Raw genomic sequence first — 22,612 nt, 5'->3', positions numbered from 1 at the left:
CTCGGAAATGTGAAAAAACGCCCCAAAAATGCTGTTAGTACCCCCAAAATCCTCATAACCCCCAAAATCCCATAATTGGCCCCAAAGTGTCAGGATTTCCCCCCCCAAAAAATCTCATAATTGGACCCAAAGTGTCGGGATTTCCCCCCCAAAATCTCATAATTGGCCCCAAAGTGTCGGGATTTTCCCCCAAATTCCCCCAAAGCTATCTCGAAAATGTGAAAAAACGCCCCAAAAATGTTGTTTTTACCCCTAAAATCCTCATAACCCCCAAAATCCCATAATTGGCCCCAAAGTGTCGAGATTTTCCCCCAAAAATCTCATAGTTGGACCCAAAGTGTCAGGATTTTCCCCCAAATTCCCCCAAAGCTACCTCGGAAATGTGAAAAAACGCCCCCAAAATGCTGTTATTACCCCCAAAATCCTCATAACCCCAAAAATCCCATAATTGGCCCCAAAGTGTCGGGATTTCCCCCCAAAGTTCCCCCAAAAGCTTCCGGAAATGTGAAAAAATGCCCAAAAATGTTGCTTTTACCCCCCAAACCCTAATAAACATTGTTTGTCCCCCAAAATGCCCTCAAATCCTTCAAATAAGGTGAAAATACCCAGAAACGCCGCTGAAACGCTCAGAAACACCAAAACATCCCAAACTAACCCCAAAACGTTGCTGAAATCTTCTCAAAGCATTTATGAATCATCAAAATGTCTTAAAACACCTGATTCGCCCCAAAATTCAAATGCATGTCCCAAATCCGAAGAATTTCATCAAAATGTCCCAAAACATCCAGGTTGCCCACAATTACCCCAAAACCGTCCCAAATGACCCCAAAACCATCCCAAATGACCCCAAACCATCCGAAATGACCCAAAACCACCCCAAATGACCCAAAAGCACCCCAAACGACCCCAAAACCACCCTCAAACTTTGCTTTTTGGGTGCGAAAAGTCCGGAAGGGATGCAAAAAATGTGAATTTTCGTAAATCGCCCCCCAAAACCGGGGGAAATTTGATCCGGTTGTCGAAAAAAAAGCGATTTTCGCTCCTCGCGCCGTTTTGGGGTAATTTTGGGGGAAATCGGGTGGAGTCAAGGTGGGCGGGGCTTCTCCCCCGAAACCCCGCCCCCCAGCCCCGCCCAGTCGAGCCGCCATTCGTCGGGGGCCAGTTGGTGGCGCTCCGTCAGCCAACCGGCGTTGGCCAAGCCTAAAAAAGTAGGGGATGACGTCATCGCCTTGCTGATGACGTCATGACAAGGTGATGACGTCATGATGACGTCACTTACCACGTAAGAAGGCGGGGCCGATGACGTCATCCCAAATCCGCGAGCTTTCGGCCAAGGCGGCCCACGGCACCGAACCCGGAGCTGGAATGGGGGGGACACAACGGGGAAATGGGTGGGGAATCCCAAAATCCCATCTTCTGAGCCCAAAATTCTATCCCCCGAGCCCAAAAAATGTCATCGGGACACCAAAAAATGTCCCCGGGACACCAAAAACGCAACTCTCAGCCCCAAAACGGCCCCAGGGAGCCCCAAAATGAAGCCCCAAAACCAGGAAAACCACCCCAAAACCAGCCCCAAAACCCATCCAAGAACCCCCAAATCCCATCCTCTGACCCCAAAATCCCATCCCCTGACCCCAAAAAATGTCCCCGGGACACCAAAAACCCAACTCTCAGCCCCAAAATGGCCCCAGGGAGCCCCAAAATGAAGCCCAGGAATGAGGAAAACCACCCCAAAACACAACCAAGAACCCCAAAATCCCATCTTCTGAGCCCAAAATCCCATCCCCCGAGCCCAAAAAATGTCATCGGGACGTCAAAAAATGTCCCCGGGACACCAAAAACGCAACTCTCAGCCCCAAAATGGCCCCAGGGAGCCCCAAAATGAAGCCCAGGAACCAGGAAAACCACCCCAAAACCAGCCCCAAAACCCATCCGAGAACCCCAAAATCCCATCCTCTGACCCCAAAATCCCATCCCCTGACCCCAAAAAATGTCCTCGGGACACCAAAAACCCAACTCTCAGCCCCAAAATGGCCCCACGGAGCCCCAAAAGCTAGCCCAGGAACGAGGAAAACCACCCCAAAACCAGCCCCAAAACCCAACCAAGAACCCCAAAATCCCATCTTCTGAGCCCAAAATCCCATCCCCCGAGCCCAAAAAATGTCATTGGGACACCAAAAAATGTCCCCGGGATCCCAAAAACGCAACTCTCAGCCCCAAAACGGCCCCAGGGAGCCCCAAAATGAAGCCCCAAAACCAGGAAAACCACCCCAAAACCAGCCCCAAAACCCAACCAAGAACCCCAAAATCCCACCCCCTGTCCCCAAAATCCTACTCCGGGACCCCAAAAATCATCCCCAGGATTCCAAAAACCCAATTCTCAGCCCCAAAATGGCCCCAGGGAGCCCCAAAAGCAAGCCCAGGAACCAGGAAAACCACCCCAAAACCAGCCCCAAAACCCATCCAAAAACCTCCAAATCCCACCCCAGGACCCCAAAAATAGTCCCCAGGACACCCAAAAAATGTCCTCAGGACCCCAAAAACCCAACTCTCAGCCCCAAAATGGCCCCAGGGAGCCCCAAAATGAAGCCCAGGAACCAGGAAAACCACCCCAAAACCAGCCCCAAAACCCAACCAAGAACCCCAAAATCCCACCCCCTGTCCCCAAAATCCTACTCCGGGACCCCAAAAATCATCCCCAGGATTCCAAAAACCCAACTCTCAGCCCCAAAATTGTCCCAGAAAGCCCCAAAAGCAAGCCCAGGAATGAGGAAAACCACCCCAAAACCCAACCAAGAACCCCAAAATCCCATCTTCTGAGCCCAAAATCCCATCCCCCGAGCCCAAAAAATGTCATTGGGACACCAAAAAATGTCCCCGGGATCCCAAAAACGCAACTCTCAGCCCCAAAATGGCCCCAGGGAGCCCCAAAATGAAGCCCAGGAACCAGGAAAACCACCCCAAAACCAGCCCCAAAACCCAACCAAGATCCCCAAAATCCCACCCCCTGTCCCCAAAATCCTACTCCGGGACCCCAAAAATCATCCCCAGGATTCCAAAAACCCAACTCTCAGCCCCAAAATGGCTCCAGGGAGCCCCAAAATGAAGCCCCAAAACCAGGAAAACCACCCCAAAACCAGCCCCAAAACCCAACCAAGAACCCCAAAATCCCATCCTCTGACCCCAAAATCCCATCCCCTGACCCCAAAAAATGTCATCGGGACACCAAAAACCCAACTCTCAGCCCCAAAATGGCCCCAGGGAGCCCCAAAATGAAGCCCAGGAACCAGGAAAACCACCCCAAAACCCAACCAAGAACCCCAAAATCCCATCTTCTGAGCCCAAAATCCCATCCCCCGAGCCCAAAAAATGTCATCGGGACGTCAAAAAATGTCCCCGGGATCCCCAAAAACGCAACTCTCAGCCCCAAAATGGCCCCAGGGAGCCCCAAAATGAAGCCCAGGAACCAGGAAAACCACCCCAAAACCAGCCCCAAAACCCATCCGAGAACCCCAAAATCCCACCCCAGGACCCCAAAAAACATCATCAGGACCCCAAAAAATGTCCCTGGAACCCCAAAAACCCAACTCTCAGCCCCAAAATGGCTCCAGGGAACCCCAGAAGCAAGCCCAGGAATGAGGAAAACCACCGCAAAAAACAACCAAGAACCCCAAAATCCCATCTTCTGAGCCCAAAATCCCATCCCCCGAGCCCAAAAAATGTCATCGGGACATCAAAAAATGTCCCCGGGATCCCAAAAACCCAACTCTCAGCCCCAAAATGGCCCCAGGGAGCCCCAAAATGAAGTCCAGGAACAAAGAAAACCACCCCAAAACCATCCCCAAAACCCAACCAAGAACCCCAAAATCCCACCCCTTGTCCCCAAAATCCTACTCCGGGACCCCAAAAATCATCCCCAGGATTCCAAAAACCCAACTCTCAGCCCCAAAATGGCTCCAGGGAACCCCAGAAGCAAGCCCAGGAATGAGGAAAACCACCCCAAAACCCAACCAAGAACCCCAAAATCCCATCTTCTGAGCCCAAAATCCCATCCCCCGAGCCCAAAAAATGTCATCAGGACGTCAAAAAATGTCCCCGGGATCCCAAAAACGCAACTCTCAGCCCCAAAATGGTCCCAGGGAGCCCCAAAATGAAGCCCCAAAACCAGGAAAACCACCCCAAAACCAGCACCAAAACCCATCCGAGAACCCCAAAATCCCATCCTCTGACCCCAAAATCCCATCCCCTGACCCCCAAGAATGTCCCCGGGACACCAAAAACCCAACTCTCAGCCCCAAAATGGTCCCAGGGAGCCCCAAAATGAAGCCCAGGAACGAGGAAAACCACCCCAAAACCAGCCCCAAAACCCAACCAAGAACCCCAAAATCTCACCCCAGAAACCCAAAAAACATCATCAGGACCCCAAAAATTGACCCCAGGGCCCCAAAAACCCAACTCTCAGCCCCAAAATGGGCCCAGGGAGCCCCAAAATGAAGCCCCAAAACCAGGAAAACCACCCCAAAACCAGCCCCAAAACCCAACCAAGAACCCCAAAACCCCACTGGGAACCCCAAAATCATCTCAAGGACCCCCAAAACACCTTGGAGACCCCAAAACCACCCCAAAGACCCCCCAAAAACCACCCTAGGGACCCCCCAAATGCCCCAGGACCACCCAAAACCACCTCGGGGACCCCCAAACACCCCCAAAACCACCTCAGGGACCCCAAAACCACCCCAAATATCCCCCAAATCACCCCAGGGACCCCCAAAACCACTCTAGGGACCCCCAAAACCACCCTTGGGACCCCTACAACCTCCCAAAACCACCTCGGAACCCCCCCAAATTACCCCAAAACCACCCTAGGGACCCCTCCAGGACCCCCAAAACCACCCCAAAGACCCCAAATCCCCCCTAGGCCCCCCCAAACCCCCCATGGGGACCCCAAAACCACCCCAGAGACCCCCAAAACCACCCTAGGGACCCCTCCAGGACCCCCAAAACCACCCCAAAGACCCCAAATCCCCCCTAGGCCCCCCCAAACCCCCCATGGGGACCCCAAAACCACCCCAAAGACCCCCAAAGCACTCCAAAAACACCTCGGGGACTCCCCAAAACCACCCCAAAGACCCCAAAACCCACCCCAAAGACCCCAAAAAACACCTCGGGGACCCCCAAACCACCCCAAAGACCCCAAAAAACACCTCGGGGACCCCAAAACGACCCCAAAGACCCCAAAACCACCTTGGGGACCCCAAAATCACCCCAGGGACCCCAAAAAACACCTCGGGGCTCCCCCAAAACCACCCCAAAGACCCCAAAACCACCTCGGGGACCCCAAAACCACCCCAGAGACCCCCAAAACCACCCTTGGGACCCCTCCAGGACCCCAAAACCCACCCTAGGAACCCCAAGTCCCCCCTAGCTCCCCCCAATCCCCCATGGGGACCCCAAAACCACCTCGGAGACCCCCAAAACCACCCTAGGGACCCCTCCAGGACCCCCAAAACCACCCCAAAGACCCCCAAAACCACCCCAGGGACCCCCAAAACCACCCTTGGGACCCCTCCAACCCCCCAAGAACCCCCTCAACCACCTCAAAGACCCCAAAACCACCCCAAAAACCACCCTAGGGACCCCAAAACCCCCCTAACCCCCCCCCAACCCCCCATGGGGACCCCAAAACCCACCCCAAAACCACCCCAAAACCCCCCCGGGACCCCCCCCCGGGCACTCACGGCAGCGGCGCAGGCGCTGCTGGAGGCGGCGCAGGGCAGCACCCATGGGTGCCCCCGGGGGCAGCTCGGGGCCCAGCAGCTCCTCCAGCAGCAGGGCGTGGGCGCAGGCCCGCAGGGGGGTGTCGGGGGGGGCCCCGTGACGCAGCCCCACCCCCACCCAGCCTGAGGGGGGGCGGGGGGACCCATCGTTAGGGGGGGGACCCCCCCAATTGGGTGGGCGACCCCCCATTGAGTTGGGGACCCCCCCATTGGGTTGGGGACCCCCCCATTGGTTTGGGGACCCCCCCGTTGGGTTGGGGACCCCCCCACTTATTTGGGGACCCCCCGATTGGGTTGGGGACCCCCCCATAGACTTGGGGACCCCCCCATTGGGTTGGGGACCCCCCCATTGAGTTGGGGACCCCCCCATTGGGTTGGGGACCCCCCCACTGATTTGGGGACCCCCCCATTGACTTGGGGACCCCCCCATTGGGTTGGGGACCCCCCCGTTGGGTTGGGGACCCCCCATTGAGTTGGGGACCCCCCCATAGACTTGGGGACCCCCCCATTGAGTTGGGGACCCCCCCGTTGGGTTGGGGACCCCCCCAATTGGGTTGGCGACCCCCCATTGACTTGGGGACCCCCCCATTGACTTGGGGACCCCCCCATTGGGTTTGGGACCCCCCCATTGATTTGGGGACCCCCCACTGATTTGGGGACCCCCCCATTGACTTGGGGACCCCCCCATTGGGTTGGGGACCCCCCCATTGACTTGGGGACCCCCCATTGACTTGGGGACCCCCCACTGATTTGGGGACCCCCCCATTGACTTGGGGACCCCCCATTGACTTGGGGACCCCCCACTGATTTGGGGACCCCCCCATTGACTTGGGGACCCCCCCATTGGGTTGGGGACCCCCCATTGATTTGGGGACCCCCCCATTGGGTTGGGGACCCCCCCATTGGGTTGGGGACCCCCCCCCGTTGGGTTGGGGACCCCCCCATTGAGTTGGGGACCCCCCCATTGGGTTGGGGACCCCCCCGTTGGGTTGGCGACCCCCCCGTTGGGTTGGGGACCCCCCCACTGATTTGGGGACCCCCCCATTGGGTTGGGGACCCCCCCATTGGTTTTGGGACCCCCCCATTGAGTTGGGGACCCCCCCATTGGGTTGAGGACCCCCCCGTTGGTTTGGGGACCCCCCCGTTGGGTTGGGGACCCCCCCACTGATTTGGGGACCCCCCGTTGGGTTGGGGACCCCCCCATTGACTTGGGGACCCCCCCGTTGAGTTGGCGACCCCCCCGTTGGGTTGGGGACCCCCCCACTGATTTGGGGACCCCCCCATTGATTTGGGGACCCCCCCATTGGGTTGGGGACCCCCCCATTGAGTTGGGGACCCCCCCGTTGGGTTGGCGACCCCCCCGTTGGGTTGGGGACCCCCCCATTGATTTGGGGACCCCCCCGTTGGGTTGAGGACCCCCCCAATGACTTGGGGACCCCCCCATTGATTTGGGGACCCCCCCGTTGGGTTGAGGACCCCCCCATAGACTTGGGGACCCCCCCATTGACTTGGGGACCCCCCCGTTGGGTTGGCGACCCCCCCGTTGGGTTTGGGACCCCCCCGTTAGGTTGAGGACCCCCCCGTTGGGACTCAGGACCCCTCCCCAATTTGGGGACCCCCCCCAAAAATTTTGGGGACCCCCCCCCACCTTGGCTGGGGCGCAGCACGATGAGGTAGTCGCGGGTGCCGCACTCCGCCGCCTTCCTCAGCTCGGCCACGCTGCGGGGACAAATTTGGGGACCCCCCCCCGATTTGGGGACCCCACCCCAATTTAGGGACCCCTCCCCAATTTGGGGACCCCCCCCCGGCCCCCCGATTTCCCCCCCTCCTCACCTCTTGACCAGGCGGTGCAGGGGGGCGCCCAGGTGGAGGCGCAGGCGGGTGCTGAAGCCTGGAGTGGGGGGACGTTAGGGGGGGACGTTGGGTGACGTTGGGTGACACGGGGGTGGTGGGTGACACTGGGTGACGTGGGGGGGCGTTGGGGGGCATTGGGTGACACAAGGTTGACACTGGGTGACACTGGGTGGCATTGGGTGACACTGGGTGACACTGGGGTGATACTGGGTGACACAGGAGTGGCATTGGGTGACATTGGGTGACACTGGGTGACATTGGGTGACACTGGGTGACGTTGGGTGACCCCAGGTGACCAAAGGGTGACGTTGGGTGACACTGGGTGACACTGGGGCGATACTGGGTGACACAGGAGTGGCATTGGGTGACATTGGGTGACACTGGGTGACATTGGGTGACACTGGGTGACGTTGGGTGACCCCAGGTGACCAAAGGATGACGTTGGGTGACACTGGGTGACACGGGGGTGATGTTGGGTGGCACTGGGTGACGTTGGGTGACATTAAGGTGACACTGGGTGACGTTGGGTGGCATTGGGTGACGTTGGGTGACACTGGGTGGCCCCAGGTGACACAAGGGTGAAGTTGGGTGACATTGGGTGACACTGGGTGATGCTGGGTGACACTGGGTGGCGTTGGGTGACATGAGGGTGACATTGGGTGACCCAAGTGACACAAGGATGAGGTTGGGTGACATTGGGTGACACTGGGTGACACAAGGGTGGCATTGGGTGACAAGGGGGTGAAGTTGGGTGACAAGGGGGTGACGTAGGGTGACACTGGGTGGCGCTGGGTGACATTGGGTGACACAAGGTTGACACTGGGTGACACTGGGTGACACTGGGTGGCGTTGGGTGACATGAGGGTGACATTGGGTGACAAGGGGGTGAAGTTGGGTGACAAGGGGTGACGCTGGGTGACACTGGGTGACCCCAAGTGACACAAGGGTGAAGTTGGGTGACATTGGGTGACACTGGGTGATGCTGGGTGACGCTGGGTGACACTGGGTGGCGTGGGGTGACATGAGAGTGACATTGGGTGACCCAAGTGACACAAGGATGAGGTTGGGTGACATTGGGTGACACTGGGTGACACAAGGGTGGCGTTGGGTGACATGAGGGTGACATTGGGTGACAAGGGGGTGACGTAGGGTGACATTGGGTGACACAAGGTTGACACTGGGTGACACTGGGTGACACTGGGTGGCGTTGGGTCACATGAGGGTGACATTGGGTGACAAGGGGGTGAAGTTGGGTGACACTGGGGGACGCTGGGTGACCCCAGGTGACACAAGGGTGAAGTTGGGTGACATTGGGTGACACTGGGTGATGCTGGGTGACGCTGGGTGACCCCAGGTGACACGAGGGTGAAGTTGGGTGACATTGGGTGACACTGGGTGATGCTGGGTGGCGTTGGGTGACATGAGGGTGACATTGGGTGACAAGGGGATGATGTAGGGTGACCTTGGGTGGCGTTGGGTGGCATTGGGTGACACGGGGGTGACACTGGGTGACACTAGGGTGATGCTGGGTGACACGGAGCTGGCGTTGGGTGACACTGGGTGACGTTGGGTGACCGCAGGTGACAAAAGGGTGACGTTGGGTGACACTGGGTGACCCAAGGATGAGGTTGGGTGACATTGGGTGACACAAGGATGAGGTTGGGTGACACAAGGGTGACATCGGGTGACAAGGGGGTGACACAAGGGTGGTGTTGGGTGACACGAGGGTGACATCGGGTGACAAGGGGGTGACACAGGGTGACAAGGGGTGACATTGGGTGACACAAGGTTGACGTTGGGTGACAATGGGTGACACGGGGGTGATGTTGGGTGGCACTGGGTGACGTTGGGTGACATTAAGGTGACACTGGGTGACGTTGGGTGACACAAGGGTGGTGTTGGGTGACATGAGGGTGACATTGGGTGACACTAGGGTGATGCTGGGTGACATGAGGGTGGCATTGGGTGACAAGGGGGTGACGTAGGGTGACAAGGGGTGACATTGGGTGGCTTTGGGTGACACAAGGGTGGCGTTGGGTGACAAGGGGGTGAAGTTGGGTGACACTGGGTGACACAAGGGTGACGTTGGGTGACACTGGGCGGCCCCAGGTGACACAAGGATGAGGTTGGGTGACATGGGGGTGACATTGGGTGACGTTGGGTGACAAGAAGGTGACATTGGGTGACACAGGGGTGAAGCTGGGTGACAAGGGGTGACACGAGGGTGACGTTGGGTGACACTGGGTGACACTGGGTGACACAAGGGTGACACTGGGTGACACAAGGGTGATGTTGGGTGACACTGGGTGACACAGGGGTGACGTTGGGTGATATAGGGGTGACATTAAGGTGACACTGGGTGACAAGGGGGTGAAGTTGGGTGACAAGAGGTAACATGAGGGTGACGCTAGGTGACACAAGGGTGGCGTTGGGTGACACGGGGGTGAAGTTGGGTGACAAGGGGGTGACGTAGGGTGACACTGGGTGACACCGGGTGACACTGGGTGACACTGGGTGACGTGAGAGTGACATTGGGTGACAAGGGGGTGACGTAGGGTGACATTGGGTGACATTGGGTGACACAAGGTTGACACTGGGTGACACGGGGGTGACACTGGGTGACACTAGGGTGATGCTGGGTGACATAAGGGTGACGTTGGGTGACAAGGGGGTGACGTAGGGTGACAATGGGTGACATTGGGTGGCTTTGGGTGACACTGGGTGACACTAAGGTGACACTGGGTGGCGCTGGGTGACATGAGGGTGACGTTGGGTGACAAGGGGGTGACATGAGGGTGACATTGGGTGGCACTGGGTGACAAAAGGCTGACATTGGGTGACCGGGGGGGGTGACACAAAGACACTGGGTGACAAAGGGGTGACCCCACATGACCCCAGGTGACCCCGAGTGACCCCAGGTGACCCCAGGTGACCCCGGGTGACCCCAGGTGACACCGGGTGACACCGGGTGACACCCCCGGGTGCCCCCATCCTCACCGGGCAGCAGCGGCTCTCGGGGGTTGACCTCCTCGGGGCCGGGCACGGGCAGGTCGATGACGTCACCGCCGGGGGGCGTGGCCTGGGCCTTGGGGGCGGGGCTTCCCCGCAAGGCCCCGTCCAGGGCGAGGCGGAGGCGGGGCCTGTTGAGGGTGGGCATGCAGAGGGCCCCCACCGCCCTCAGGTTGCAGCCCAGGTGGGCGGCCACCAGCAGGGCCACCAGCAGCCAGCTCAGCCTGCGGGGACGTTTCCCATCAGCCCCCGGGGCTCCCGGACCCTTCCCATCAGCCCCTGCGGCGCCCCCGTCCCATCAGCCCCCGGGGTTCCCCAGCCAATCGCTGAGCTTCTTCCCCATGGGCAAAAACGAAAGTGAAAGTCCAAAGTGAAAGTGAAAGTACTCCCATATCCCATCAGCCCCTGGGGCTCGGAACTTTCCCATGAACCCCTGGGGGTCCTGACCCCTTCCCATCGGCCCCTGCGGCGCCCCCGTCCCATCAGCCCCCGGGGTTCCCCACCCCATGGTCAAAAGTGAAAGTGAAAGTACAAAGAGAAAGTGAAAGTAATCCCCTATCCCATCAGCCCCTGGGGCTCCCCACACCTTCCCATCAGCCCCTGCGGCGCCCCCATCCCATCAGCCCCCGGGGTTCCCCACCCCATGGTCAAAAGTGAAAGTGAAAGTACAAAATGAAAGTGAAAGTACTCCCATATCCCATCAGCCTCTGGGGCTCGGAACTTTCCCATGAGCCCCTGGGGCTCCCCGACCCTTCCCATCAGCCCCTGCGGCGCCCCCGTCCCATCAGCCCCTGGGGTTCCCCAGCCAATCGCTGAGCTTCTCCCCCATGGTCCAAAACGAAAGTGAAAGTAAAAAATGAAAGTGAAAGTAATCCCCTATCCCATCAGCCCCCGGGGCTCCCCACACCTTCCCATCAGCCCCTGCGGCGTCCCCATCCCATCAGCCCCCGGGGTTCCCCACCCCATGGTCAAAAATGAAAGTGAAAGTACAAAATGAAAGTGAAAGTAATCCCCTATCCCATCAGCCCCTGGGGCTCAGAGCCTTCCCATCATCCCCTGTGACTCCCCATACCTTCCCATCAGCCCCTGCGGCGCCCCCATCCCATCAGCCCCTGCGGTTCCCCAGCCAATCGCTGAGCTCCTCCCCCATGGGCAAAAACGAAAGTGAAAGTGAAAGTGAAAGTGAAAGTCCTCCTGTATCCCATCAGCCCCTGGGGCTCCGCCCCCTCACCATGGCCGCCCCTCCAGCAGGGGCAGCAGCAGCAGCGCCAGCAGCAGCCCCACGGCGTTCACCAGCGTCTCCTGCCCAGTACAGACCAGTAAGGACCAGTACAAACCAGTATGAACCAGTACAAACCAGTATGGACCAGTACAAACCAGTATGGACCAGTACAAACCAGTATGGGCCAGTACGGACCCGTTACAGCTCCCAGCTCCCAGCCACTTCCCTTCCCAGTGCTCCCAGTATGAACCAGTTCCCCTCCCAGTTCCTCCCTTTCTACCCAGTATGAACTGGTTGCACTCCCAGTAAGCCCAGTATCAACCAGTTGTCCTCCCAGGTCCTCCCAGTGTTCCCAGTTCCCCTGCCAGTAAGCCCAGTATGAACTGGTTCCTCTCCCAGTATGAACCAGTTACCCTCCCAGTTCCTCCCAGTGTCCCCATTACGAACTGGTTCCACTCCCAGTAAGCCCAGTATCAACCGGTTGCCCTCCCAGGTCCTCCCAGTGTTCCCAGTTCCCCTCCCAGTAAGCCCCGTATGAACTGGTTCCCCTCCCAGTGCTCCCAGTATGAACCGGTTCCCCTCCCAGTAAGCCCAGTATGGACAAGCTGCCCTCCCAATACCTCCCAGTGCTCCTAGTTCCCCTCCCAGAGCTCCCAGTATGAACCGATTCCCCTCCCAGTATGAATCAGTTCCCTCCCCAGTGCTCCCAGTATGAACCAGTTCCACTCCCGGTGCTCCCGGTACCAGCCAGTTGCCCTCCCAGTTCTTCCCAGTGCTCCCAGTTCCCCTCCCACAGCTCCCATTACAAACCAGTTGCCCTCCCCTCATCCCACTCCCACCCCCAGCGCTCCCAGTCCCTCCCAGTAACCCCAGTGACCCCTCCCAGTACCTCCCAGTAACCCCAGTGACCCCTCCCAGTACCTCCCAGTGACCCCCCCCACCACCCCACTCCCTCCCAGTACCCTCCCAGTCCCTCCCAGTGCCCCCCAACCCCACCCAACCCCCTCCCGGCCCCTCCCGGCGCCCTCCCCAGCCCCTCCCAGTGCTCCCAGTTTGTCCCAGTCCAAACCAGTCTCACCTGGCTGCCATCCTTGGCGCTCACCTCGGCCGCGTTCTCCCTGCGGGCCTGGTGCACGGCCACGGCCGCCCGCGTGGCCCCGCCCGCCACCGCCACCGCGCTCTGGGGACACCAGTTGGCTCCCAGTATGAACCAGTAACAACCAGTACCACCCCAGTGCCACCAGAACGGCAGCCCAGTAGCTCCCAGTATCCCCCAGTATCGCCCAGGGGCACCCAATGGGACCATAATGGCACCCAGTGGCACCCCAGTGCCTCCCAGTAACACCCAGTGCCTCCCAGTAACACACCAGTACCTCCCAGTAACACCCAGTAACACCCCAGTGCCTCCCAGTGCCACCAGAACGGCAGCCCAGTAGCTCCCAGTATCGCCCAGTATCGCCCAGGGGCACCCAATGGGACCTTAATGGCACCCAGTAGCGCCCCAGTGCCTCCCAGTACCACCCAGTGGCACCCCAGTGCCTCCCAGTAACACCCCAGTGCCTCCCAGTAACACCCCAGTAACTCCCAGTAACACCCTAGAGCCACCATAATGCCACCCCAGTAGCTCCCAGTATCACCCAGTATCGCCCAGGGGCACCCAATGGGACCCTAATGGCACCCAGTGGCATCCCAGTGCCTCCCAGTATCCCCCAGTATCTCCCAACATTCGCCAGTATCCCTTTGACATCACCCCAGTATCCCCCAGTATCCCCCAGTATCCCCCAGTATCTCCCAGTATCCCCCAGTACCCCCCAGTACTCTCCCAGTATCCCCCAGTACACCCCCAGTATCCCCCAGTACCACTCCAGTACCCCCCAGTACCTCCCAGTAACCCCCAGTCCCACCCCAGTATCCCCCAGTACCACTCCAGTACCCCCCAGTATCTCCCAGTATACTCTCAGTACTCCCCAGTCCCACCCCAGTGTCTCCCAGTACCTCCCAGTACTCCCCAGTAGCACTCCAGTACCCCCCAGCACCACTCCAATACCCCCCAGTACTCTCCCAGTACCACTCCAGTACCCCCCAGTAATTCCCAGTATCCCCCAGTACCCTCCAGTACCACTCCAGTACCACTCCAGTGCCCCCCAGTATCTCCCAGTATACTCCCAGTACCCCCCAGTATACTCCCAGTACTCCCCAGTCCCACCCCAGTATCCCCCAGTACACCCCCCAGTACCACTCCAGTACCCCCCAGTACTCTCCCAGTACCTCCCAGTACTCCCCAGTCCCACCCCAGTACCCCCCAGTACTCTCCCAGTATCCCCCAGTACCACTCCAGTACCCCCTAGTATCTCCCACTACTCTCCCAGTACCCCCCAGTACCACTCCAGTACCCCCCAGTACTCTCCCAGTACCCCCCAGTATCTCCCAGTACTCCCCAGTCCCACCCCAGTATCCCCCAGTACCACTCCAGTACCCCCCAGTACTCTCCCAGTGCCCCCCAGTATCTCCCAGTACCCCCCAGTATCTCCCAGTATTCCCCAGTCTCACCCCAGTCCCCCCCAGTACACCCCCCAGTACCACTCCAGTACCCCCCAGTACTCTCCCAGTACACCCCCAGTCCCACCCCAGTACCCCCCAGTATACTCCCAGTATTCCCCAGTCCCACCCCAGTACTCTCCCAATACCCCCCAGGATCTCCCAGTACCCCCCAGTATCTCCCAGTATACTCCCAGTACTCCCCAGTATCCCCCAGTCCCATCCCAGTACACCCCCCAGTATCCCCCAGTACCCCCCAGTCCCCCTCTAACACCCCAAGCCCCGCCCCCTCCCCCCTAAACCCCACCCCCTCCCCCAAGCCCCGCCCCCTCCCCCCTAAACCCCGCCCCCAGCCCCCCAAGCCCCGCCCCCCTTGAGGCCCCGCCCCCCGTGACGTCACACCCTGGCGATGGCGGCCCCGCCCAGCAGCAGAGGCCCCGCCCCCCCCCAGTACGGCGCCAGCAGCTCCAGCACCAGCCCCAGGTCGTTGATGACGTCAGCGGCCAGCCTGCGAGGGGGCGGGGCCAAGGGTGGTCAGGGGGCGGGGCCTCACCCCGAGGGGGCGGGGCCACTGCCAAAGGGGGCGGGGTTAAGGAAAAGGGGGCGGGGTTAAGGAAAAGGGGGCGGGGTTAACGGGAGGTCACGTGACTCACCGCCACTGCTTGGCCTCGCAGTCCAGGGAGGGTCTGTGGGGGAGGGACCAGTATGGACCAGTATGGACCAGTATAAAACAGTATGGACCAGTATAAACCAGTATGGACCAGTATAAACCAGTACAGGCCAGTATAAAACAGTATGGACCAGCACAGACCAGTATAAACCAGTATGGACCAGTACAGACCAGACCAGTATGGACCAGTATAAACCAGTATGGACCAGTACAGACCAGTATAAACCACTATAAACCAGTATGGGCAAGTACAGACCAGTATAAACCAGTACAGACCAGTATAAACCAGTATGGACCAATGTGGACCAGCATAAACCAGTATGGACCACTACAGATCAGTACCAACCAGTATGGACCAGTGTAAACCAGTATGGATCAGTACAGATCAGTACCAACCAGTATGGACCAGTATGGACTGGTACTAACCAGTATGGACCAGTATAAACCAGTATAAACCAGTATGGACCAGTACAAATCAGTACCAACCAGTATGGACCAGTATAAACCAGTATGGACCAGTACAGATCAGTATCAAGCAGTATGGACCGGTATAAACCAGTATGGACTGGTACCAACCAGTATGGACCAGTATGGACTGGTACCAACCAGTATGGATCCATATAAACCAGTATGGACCAGTATGGACCAGGACAGATCAGTATAAATCAGTATGGACCGGTATAAACCAGTACGGACCAGCATGGACTGGTACCAACCAATATGGATCAGAATGGACCAGTATGGACTGGTACCAACCAGTATAGACCAGTATAAACCAGTATGGCCCAGCATAAACCAGCATGGACCAGTATGGACTGGTACCACCTAGTATAAACCAGTATGGCCCAGTATAAACCAGCATAAACCAGTATGGACCCGTACAAACCAGGCCAGTATAGACCAGTATGGACCCATACAGACCAGTACCAACCAGTATGAACCAGTACCAATCAGTATGGACCAGTATAAACCAGTATGGACCAGTACAGATCAGTGCCAACCAGTATGGACCGGTACCAAACAATACGGACCAGTATAAACCAGTATGGCCCAATACAGACCAGCATGGACCAGTATAAACCAGTATAGACCAGTACAGACCCCCTATAACCAATATAGACCAATATAAACCAGTATGGACCAGTATGGACTGGTATGGACCAAGAAGGGCCCCAGTGATAACCAGTAACAACCAGTAGCCCCTCCCAGTGCTCCCAGTAGCCTCTCCCAGTACATCCCAGTAACCCAAGTGAACCCTCCCAGTAACTCCCAGTGCTCCCAGTAATCCCAATAATCCCTCCCAGTGCTCCCAGTAACTTCCAGTAACCCCAATAACCCCTCCCAGTCCCTCCCAGTAACCCCAGTGACCCCTCCCAGTCCCTCCCAGTGCTCCCAGTCCCTCCCAGTCCCCTCAGTGACCCCTCCCAGTCCCTCCCAGTAACCCCAATAACCCCTCCCAGTCCCTCCCAGTAACCCCAATGACCCCTCCCAGTCCCTCCCAGTGCTCCCAGTCCCTCCCAGTGCCCCCAGTGCTCACCCCTGGAGCCAGGCGAAGACGATGCGCGTCACCATCCCCACCCCATCTGCGGGGACACAATTTTGGGGTGAAATCAGCCAATTTTGGGACACCACAAAAAATTTAAGTCAAAATCATGAAATTTTGGGGTGAAATCAGGGAAATTTGGGGGCGAGGAAACTTTGGGGTGAAATGCGGAGATTTTGGGAATTAAACCAGGAGGGAAGAAGGATACGGGAAAATTTTGGGGATAATGAGGGGGGTTTGGGGTGAAATCAGAGAGATTTGGGAAAAAAGAGAATTTGGGAATGAAATTAGGGAATTTTGGGGTGAAATCAGGAAGATTTGGGTATGAAATCTGGAGATTTTGGGGTGAAATCAGAGAGATTAGGGAAAAAAAAGAAAAAGAGAATTTGAGAATGAAATCTGGGGACTTTGGGGCGAAATCAGGGAGATTTGGGGAAAATACAGAATTTCAGAATGAAATCTGGAAATTTTGGGGTGAAATTGCTGGGATTTGGTAAAAAATGTAGAATTTGGGAATTAAATCTGGAGATTTTGGGGTGAAATCAGGGAGACTTGGGGAAAATCTAGGATTTGGGAATGAAATCAAGGGATTTTGGGGTAAAATCAGGGAGATTTGGGAAAATTCAAAATTTGGGAATGAAATCTGGGGATTCTGGGGTGAAATTGGTGAGATTTGGTAAAAAATGTAGAATTTGGGAATTAAATCTGGAGATTTTGGGGTGAAATCAGGGAGACTTGGGGAAAATCTAGGATTTGGGAATGAAATCAGGGGATTTTGGGGTAAAATCAGGGAGATTTGGGAAAATTCAAAATTTGGGAATGAAATCTGGGGATTCTGGGGTGAAATTGGTGAGATTTGGTAAAAAATGTAGAATTTGGGAATGAAATTGGAGATTTTGGGGTGAAATCAGAGAAATTTGGGATAGAAATGGGATTTGGGGAGTGAAATTAGGGAATTTTGGGGAGAAATCATGGAGATTTGGGAAAAATTGGGAATAAAATCAGGAGAATTTGGGGTGAAATCAGGGAGATTTGGGAAAAAGGAGACCTTGGAAATGAAATCTGAAGATTTTGGGGAGATTTGGGAAAAAAACAGGATTTGGCAATGAAATCTGGAGATTCTGGGGTGAAATCAGAGAGATTTGGGGAAAAAAAGAGAATTTGGGAATGAAATTCGGGGATTTTGGGGTGAAATCAAAGAGATTTGGGATAGAAATGGGATTTGGGGAGTGAAATCAGGAGATTTTGGGGTGAAATCGTGGAATTTTGGGATATAAAAGAGTTTGGGGAGGTGAATCAGGAGATTTTGGGGTGAGAAAGGGGGATTTTGGGGGCAGAAAAGAAAGGTTTTGGGGTCACCAAATTGAGGGGAAACCTGAGTATTTTGGGGCCAAAATAAAAAAATGGAGGGGGACGAGGGGAGATTTGGGGTGAAACCGGGGGATTTTAGGAGTGCTAGACCCAATTTTGGGGTGAAAAAGAGGGATTTTGGGGTAAAAATGAAGGATTCGGGGTAGCCAAATTTTGCGGGGTTTTGGGGCCACTACCGGAGATTTTGGGGCAAGACTGAAAAACTGAGGGGGGACGAGGGGAGATTTGGGGTGAAACTGGGGGTTTTTGGGGGTGCCGGAGCCGATTTTGGGGTGAAAAAGGGAGATTTTGGGGGTGAAAATGAAGGATTCGGGGTCGTCAAATTTTGAGGGGTTTTTGGGGCCACTACCGGAGATTTTGGGGCCAGAATGAAAAACAGAGGGGGGATAAGGGCAGATTTGGGGTGAAACTGGGGGTTTTTGGGGGTGCCGGAGCCGATTTTGGGGTGAAAAAGGGGGATTTTGGGGGTGAAAATGAAGGATTCGGGGTCGCCAAATTTTGAGGGGTTTTGGGGCCACTACCAGAGATTTTGGGACCAGAATAAAAAACTGATGGGGGATAAGGGCAGATCTGGGGTGAAATTGGGGGTTTTTAGGGGTGCTGGAGCCAATTTTGGGGTGAAAAAGGGGGATTTTGGGTTGAAAATGAAGGATCTGGGGTCACGAAATTTTGAAGGGTTTTGGGGCCACTACCGGAGACTTTGGGGCCAGAATGAAAAAGTGAGGGGGGATAAGGGGAGATTTGGGGTGAAATCGGGGGTTTCTGGGGGCGCTGGAGCTGATTTTGGGGCGAAAAAGGGGAGATTTTGGGGTGAAAATGAAGGATTTGGGGTTGCCAAATTTTGAGGCGTTTTGGGGCCACTACCGGAGATTTTGGGGCCAAAACAAAAAACACAGGGGGGTCTAGGGGAGATTTGGGGTGAAACTAAGGGATTTTGGGGGTGCCGGAGCCGATTTTGGGGTGAAAAAGGGGGATTTTGGGGGTGAAAATGAAGGATTTAGGGTCGTCAAATTTTGAGGGGTTTTGGGGCCACTACCGGAGATTTTGGGGCCAGAATGAAAAACTGAGGGGGGATGAGGAGACATTTGGGGTAAAACTAGGGTTTTTTAGGGCTGCTGGAGCCGATTTTGGGGTGAAAAAGGGGGATTTTGGGGGTGAAAATGAAGGATTTAGGGTCGTCAAATTTTGAGGGGTTTTGGGGCCACTACCAGAGATTTTGGGACCAGAATAAAAAACTGAGGGGGGATAAGGGCAGATCTGGGGTGAAACCGGGGGTTTTTGGGGGTGCCGGAGCCGATTTTGGGGCGAAAAAGGGGGATTTTGGGTGCACTCACCGCGCAGCACCCAGGTGAGGGTGGCCCCGGTGGCGGTGGCCGCGCTGTCCCCGACCCCCACGGTCTGCAGCACGGCGCGGGTGGAGAGCGTCCCGGTCACCGTGCTGCACAGCGCCTGCCAGTACAAACCAGTACAAACCAGTAAGGACCAGTATAAACCAGTATAAACCAGTATGGACCAGTAGCAATAGCCAATAAGGCTCTGCTCCCTCCCAGTAACTCCCAGTGCTCCCAGTAAGCCCTCAAGACCCCAGGACAACCCTCAGGGTGCTGCACAGCGCCTGCCAGTACGGACCAGTACAAACCAGTAAGGACCACTATAGATCAGTATAAACCAGTATGGACCCGTATTGTCCGGTATTGATAGCTACAAAGGCCCAGATCCCGCCCAGTAACTCCCAGTGCTCCCAGTAAGCCCTCAAGACCCCAGGACACCCCTCAGGGTTCTGCACTGTGCCTGCCAGTACGGACCAGTACAAACCAGTAAGGACCAGTATAAACCAGTATAAACCAGTATGGACCTGTATTGTCCGGTATTGATAGCTCCAAAGGCCCAGATCCCGCCCAGTAGCACCCAGTGCTCCCAGTAAGCCCTCAAGACCCTAGGACAACCCTCAGGGTGCTGCACAGCGCCTGCCACTACAGACCAGTATAAACCAGTAAGGACCAGTATAAGCCAGTATAAACCACTAGGAATCAGTATTGATAGCCACTAAGGCCCAGATCCCGCCCAGTAACTCCCAGTGCTCCCAGTAAGCCCTCAAGACCCCAAGACACCCCTCAGGGTGCTGCACAGCGCCTGCCACTACAGACCAGTATAAACCAGTAAGGACCAGTATAAGCCAGTATAAACCACTAGGAATCAGTATTGATAGCCACTAAGGCCCAGATCCCGCCCAGTAACTCCCAGTGCTCCCACTAAGCCCTCAAGACCCCAGGACACCCCTCAGGGTTCTGCACTGTGCCTGCCAGTACGGACCAGTACAAACCAGTAAGGACCAGTATAAGCTAGTATAAACCACTAGGAACCAGTATCAATAGCCACTAAGGCCCAGACCCCGCCCAGTAACTCCCAGTGCTCCCAGTAAGCCCTCAAGACCCTAGGACACCCCTCAGGGTGCTGCACAGCGCCTGCCAGTACGGACCAGTATAAACCAGTATGGACCAGTAGCAATAGCCACTAAGGCTCAGATCCCGCCCAGTAACTCCCAGTGCTCCCAGTAACCCTTCAAAGCACCAGGGTGCCTGTCATGGTGCTGCACAGCGCCTGCCAGTACGCACCAGTACAAACCAGTAAGGACCAGTATAAACCAGTATGGATCAGTATCGATAGCCACTAAGGCCCAGACCCCGTCCAGTAACTCCCAGTGCTCCCAGTAAGCCCTCAAGACCCTAGGACACCCCTCAGGGTGCTGCTCCCAGTGCCCTCCCAGTCCCTCCCAACCCCCTCCCAGTCCCCCCCCGTCCCCTCCCAGTGCTCCCAGTCCCCTCCTATACTGCTCCCAGTACCCCCCCAGTCCCCCCCCAGTGCCCTCCCAGTATAAACCAGTCCCCTCCCAGTCCCCCCCAACCCCCTCCCAGTCCCCCCCAAACCTCTCCCAGTCCCCCCCAGTCCCCTCCCAGTCCATCCCAGCCCCCTCCCAGTATAAACCAGTCCCCCCCAATCCCCCCCTAACCCCCTCCCAGTCCCCCCCAGTTCTCCCAGTCCCCTCCTATACTGCTCCCAGTACCCCCCCAGTCCCCTCCCAGTCCCTCCCAGTATACACCAGTCCCCCCCCAGTGCCCTCCCAGTATAAACCAGTCCCTCCCAGTCCCCCCCAATCCCCCCCCAATCCCCTCCCAGTGCTCCCAATCCCCTCCTAAACTGCTCCCAGTGCCCTCCCAGCATAAACCAGTCCCCCCCAATCCCCTCCCAGCCCCTCCCTGTCCCCTCCCAGTCCCCTCCTATACAGCTCCCAGCCCCCTCCCAGTATAAACCAGTCCCCCCCAGTCCCCTCCCAGTCCCTCCCAGTCCCCCCCAACCCCCTCCCAGACCCTCCCAGTATACACCAGTCCCCCCAAGTGCCCTCCCAGTATAAACCAGTCCCTTCCAGTCCCCCCCAATCCCCTCCCTGTGCTCCCAATCCCCTCCTAAACTGCTCCCAGTGCCCTCCCAGCATAAACCAGTCCCCCCCAATCCCCTCCCAGTCCATCCCAGTCCCCTCCTATACAGCTCCCTGTGCCCTCCCAGTATAAACCAGTCCCCCCCAGTCCCCTCCCAGTCCCTCCCAGTCCCCCCCAACCCCCTCCCAGACCCTCCCAGTATACACCAGTCCCCCCCCAGTGCCCTCCCAGTATAAACCAGTCCCTTCCAGTCCCCCCTAATTCCCCCCCAATCCCCTCCCAGTGCTCCCAGTCCCCTCCTATACTTCTCCCAGCCCCCCCTACCCCCTCCCAGTCCCCCCCCAACCCCCTCCCAGTGCCTCCCCGTGCCCTCCCAGTACAAACCAGTGCCCCCAGTACCTGCAGGCTGTCCCAGGCCTGGTACCTCCCATAGTCCCCGCTGACGCTCTCGGGGTACCCCTGGGGCAGCAGCAGCCGCTGGGGGGGGGGGGGGGGGGGAGGGGGGTCAGGACCCCCGCCCCTCCCCCCCCCCCCCCAAGACCCCTCCCCCCACCCCCCCCTTTGTGCCCCTCCCCCACCTCCGCCGCCCTCCGCAGCCCCTCCCCCACCCCTCCCCCCTCCCCCTCCCCCTCCCCTCCCCCCGCCGGGAGCCGCCGCAGCCCCTCCCCCACCCCCCCCCGCCCCCCCCATCCCCCCCCCGGTACCGCGCGGCCTCGCGGCGCCCCCAAAGCTCCCGGACAAGGGGGGGGGACGGGGGGGGGTGGGGGAGGGGCTGCGGCGGCTCCCGGGGGGGGGAGGGGGAGGAAGGGGGGGAGGGGGGGGGGGAGCAGGGGGGGAGGGGGGAGACCCCAGGAGGAGACGCCGCCATCGGGGGGGGGCCGGGACTCTATGGTCACCACGTGGGCGCTCTGGGGAAGTCCTCCAGGACTCTATGGTCACTGCAAGAGGAGTCCTCCAGGACTCTATGGTCACCACGTGGACGCTCTGGGAGGGAGGTCCTCCAGGACTCTATGGTCAGGGGAGGGCGCGCTGGGTTAAGTCCTCCAGGACTCTATGGTCGATCCTCAGGGTACAGTAGGAGGTCCTCCAGGACTCTATGGTCACTGCAAGAGGAGTCCTCCAGGACTCTATGGTCACGGTTTGGACTCTCTAGGAGGGAGGTCCTCCACGTCTCTATGGTCACTACGTGGG

General features: G+C 57.6%; 1 protein-coding gene across 1 annotated transcript; it reads right to left on the bottom strand.

Moving 5' to 3' along the window:
• Positions 1–668: 668 nt before the first annotated feature.
• Positions 669–22,184, bottom strand: RUSF1 (RUS family member 1). Its single transcript, XM_072029528.1, has 14 exons — positions 22,126–22,184; positions 21,821–21,898; positions 19,319–19,433; positions 16,608–16,653; positions 15,054–15,086; positions 14,803–14,908; positions 12,941–13,042; positions 11,872–11,942; positions 10,629–10,864; positions 7,611–7,668; positions 7,426–7,496; positions 5,739–5,900; positions 1,280–1,360; positions 669–1,200 (listed from the first exon to the last, which is right to left on the bottom strand). Exons 4-14 carry the CDS (start codon positions 16,640–16,642, stop codon positions 1,085–1,087), a joined length of 1,071 nt encoding a protein of 356 aa, XP_071885629.1. The 5' UTR covers positions 16,643–16,653; positions 19,319–19,433; positions 21,821–21,898; positions 22,126–22,184; the 3' UTR covers positions 669–1,084.
• Between the last annotated feature and the right edge of the window lie 428 nt (positions 22,185–22,612).

Source organism: Anas platyrhynchos, chromosome 30 (assembly GCF_047663525.1).
Source record: "Anas platyrhynchos isolate ZD024472 breed Pekin duck chromosome 30, IASCAAS_PekinDuck_T2T, whole genome shotgun sequence".
NCBI lineage: Eukaryota > Metazoa > Chordata > Aves > Anseriformes > Anatidae > Anas > Anas platyrhynchos.
Note: the sequence above shows the minus strand (reverse complement) of the source record. Positions and strands in the feature narration are given on the sequence as shown.

Excerpts from the sequence above, each read along its gene's own strand:
- RUSF1 (XM_072029528.1), bottom strand. The coding sequence starts at position 16,642 with ATGGTGACGCGCATCGTCTTCGCCTGGCTCCAGGG. Across the intron at positions 10,865-11,871 it reads CTGCTGGAGGGGCGGCCATG|GCTGAGCTGGCTGCTGGTGG; the intron begins GTGAGGGGGCGG and ends ACGTCCCCGCAG. Across the intron at positions 5,901-7,425 it reads CGTGCTGCGCCCCAGCCAAG|GCTGGGTGGGGGTGGGGCTG; the intron begins GTGGGGGGGGGT and ends GCCCCCCCTCAG.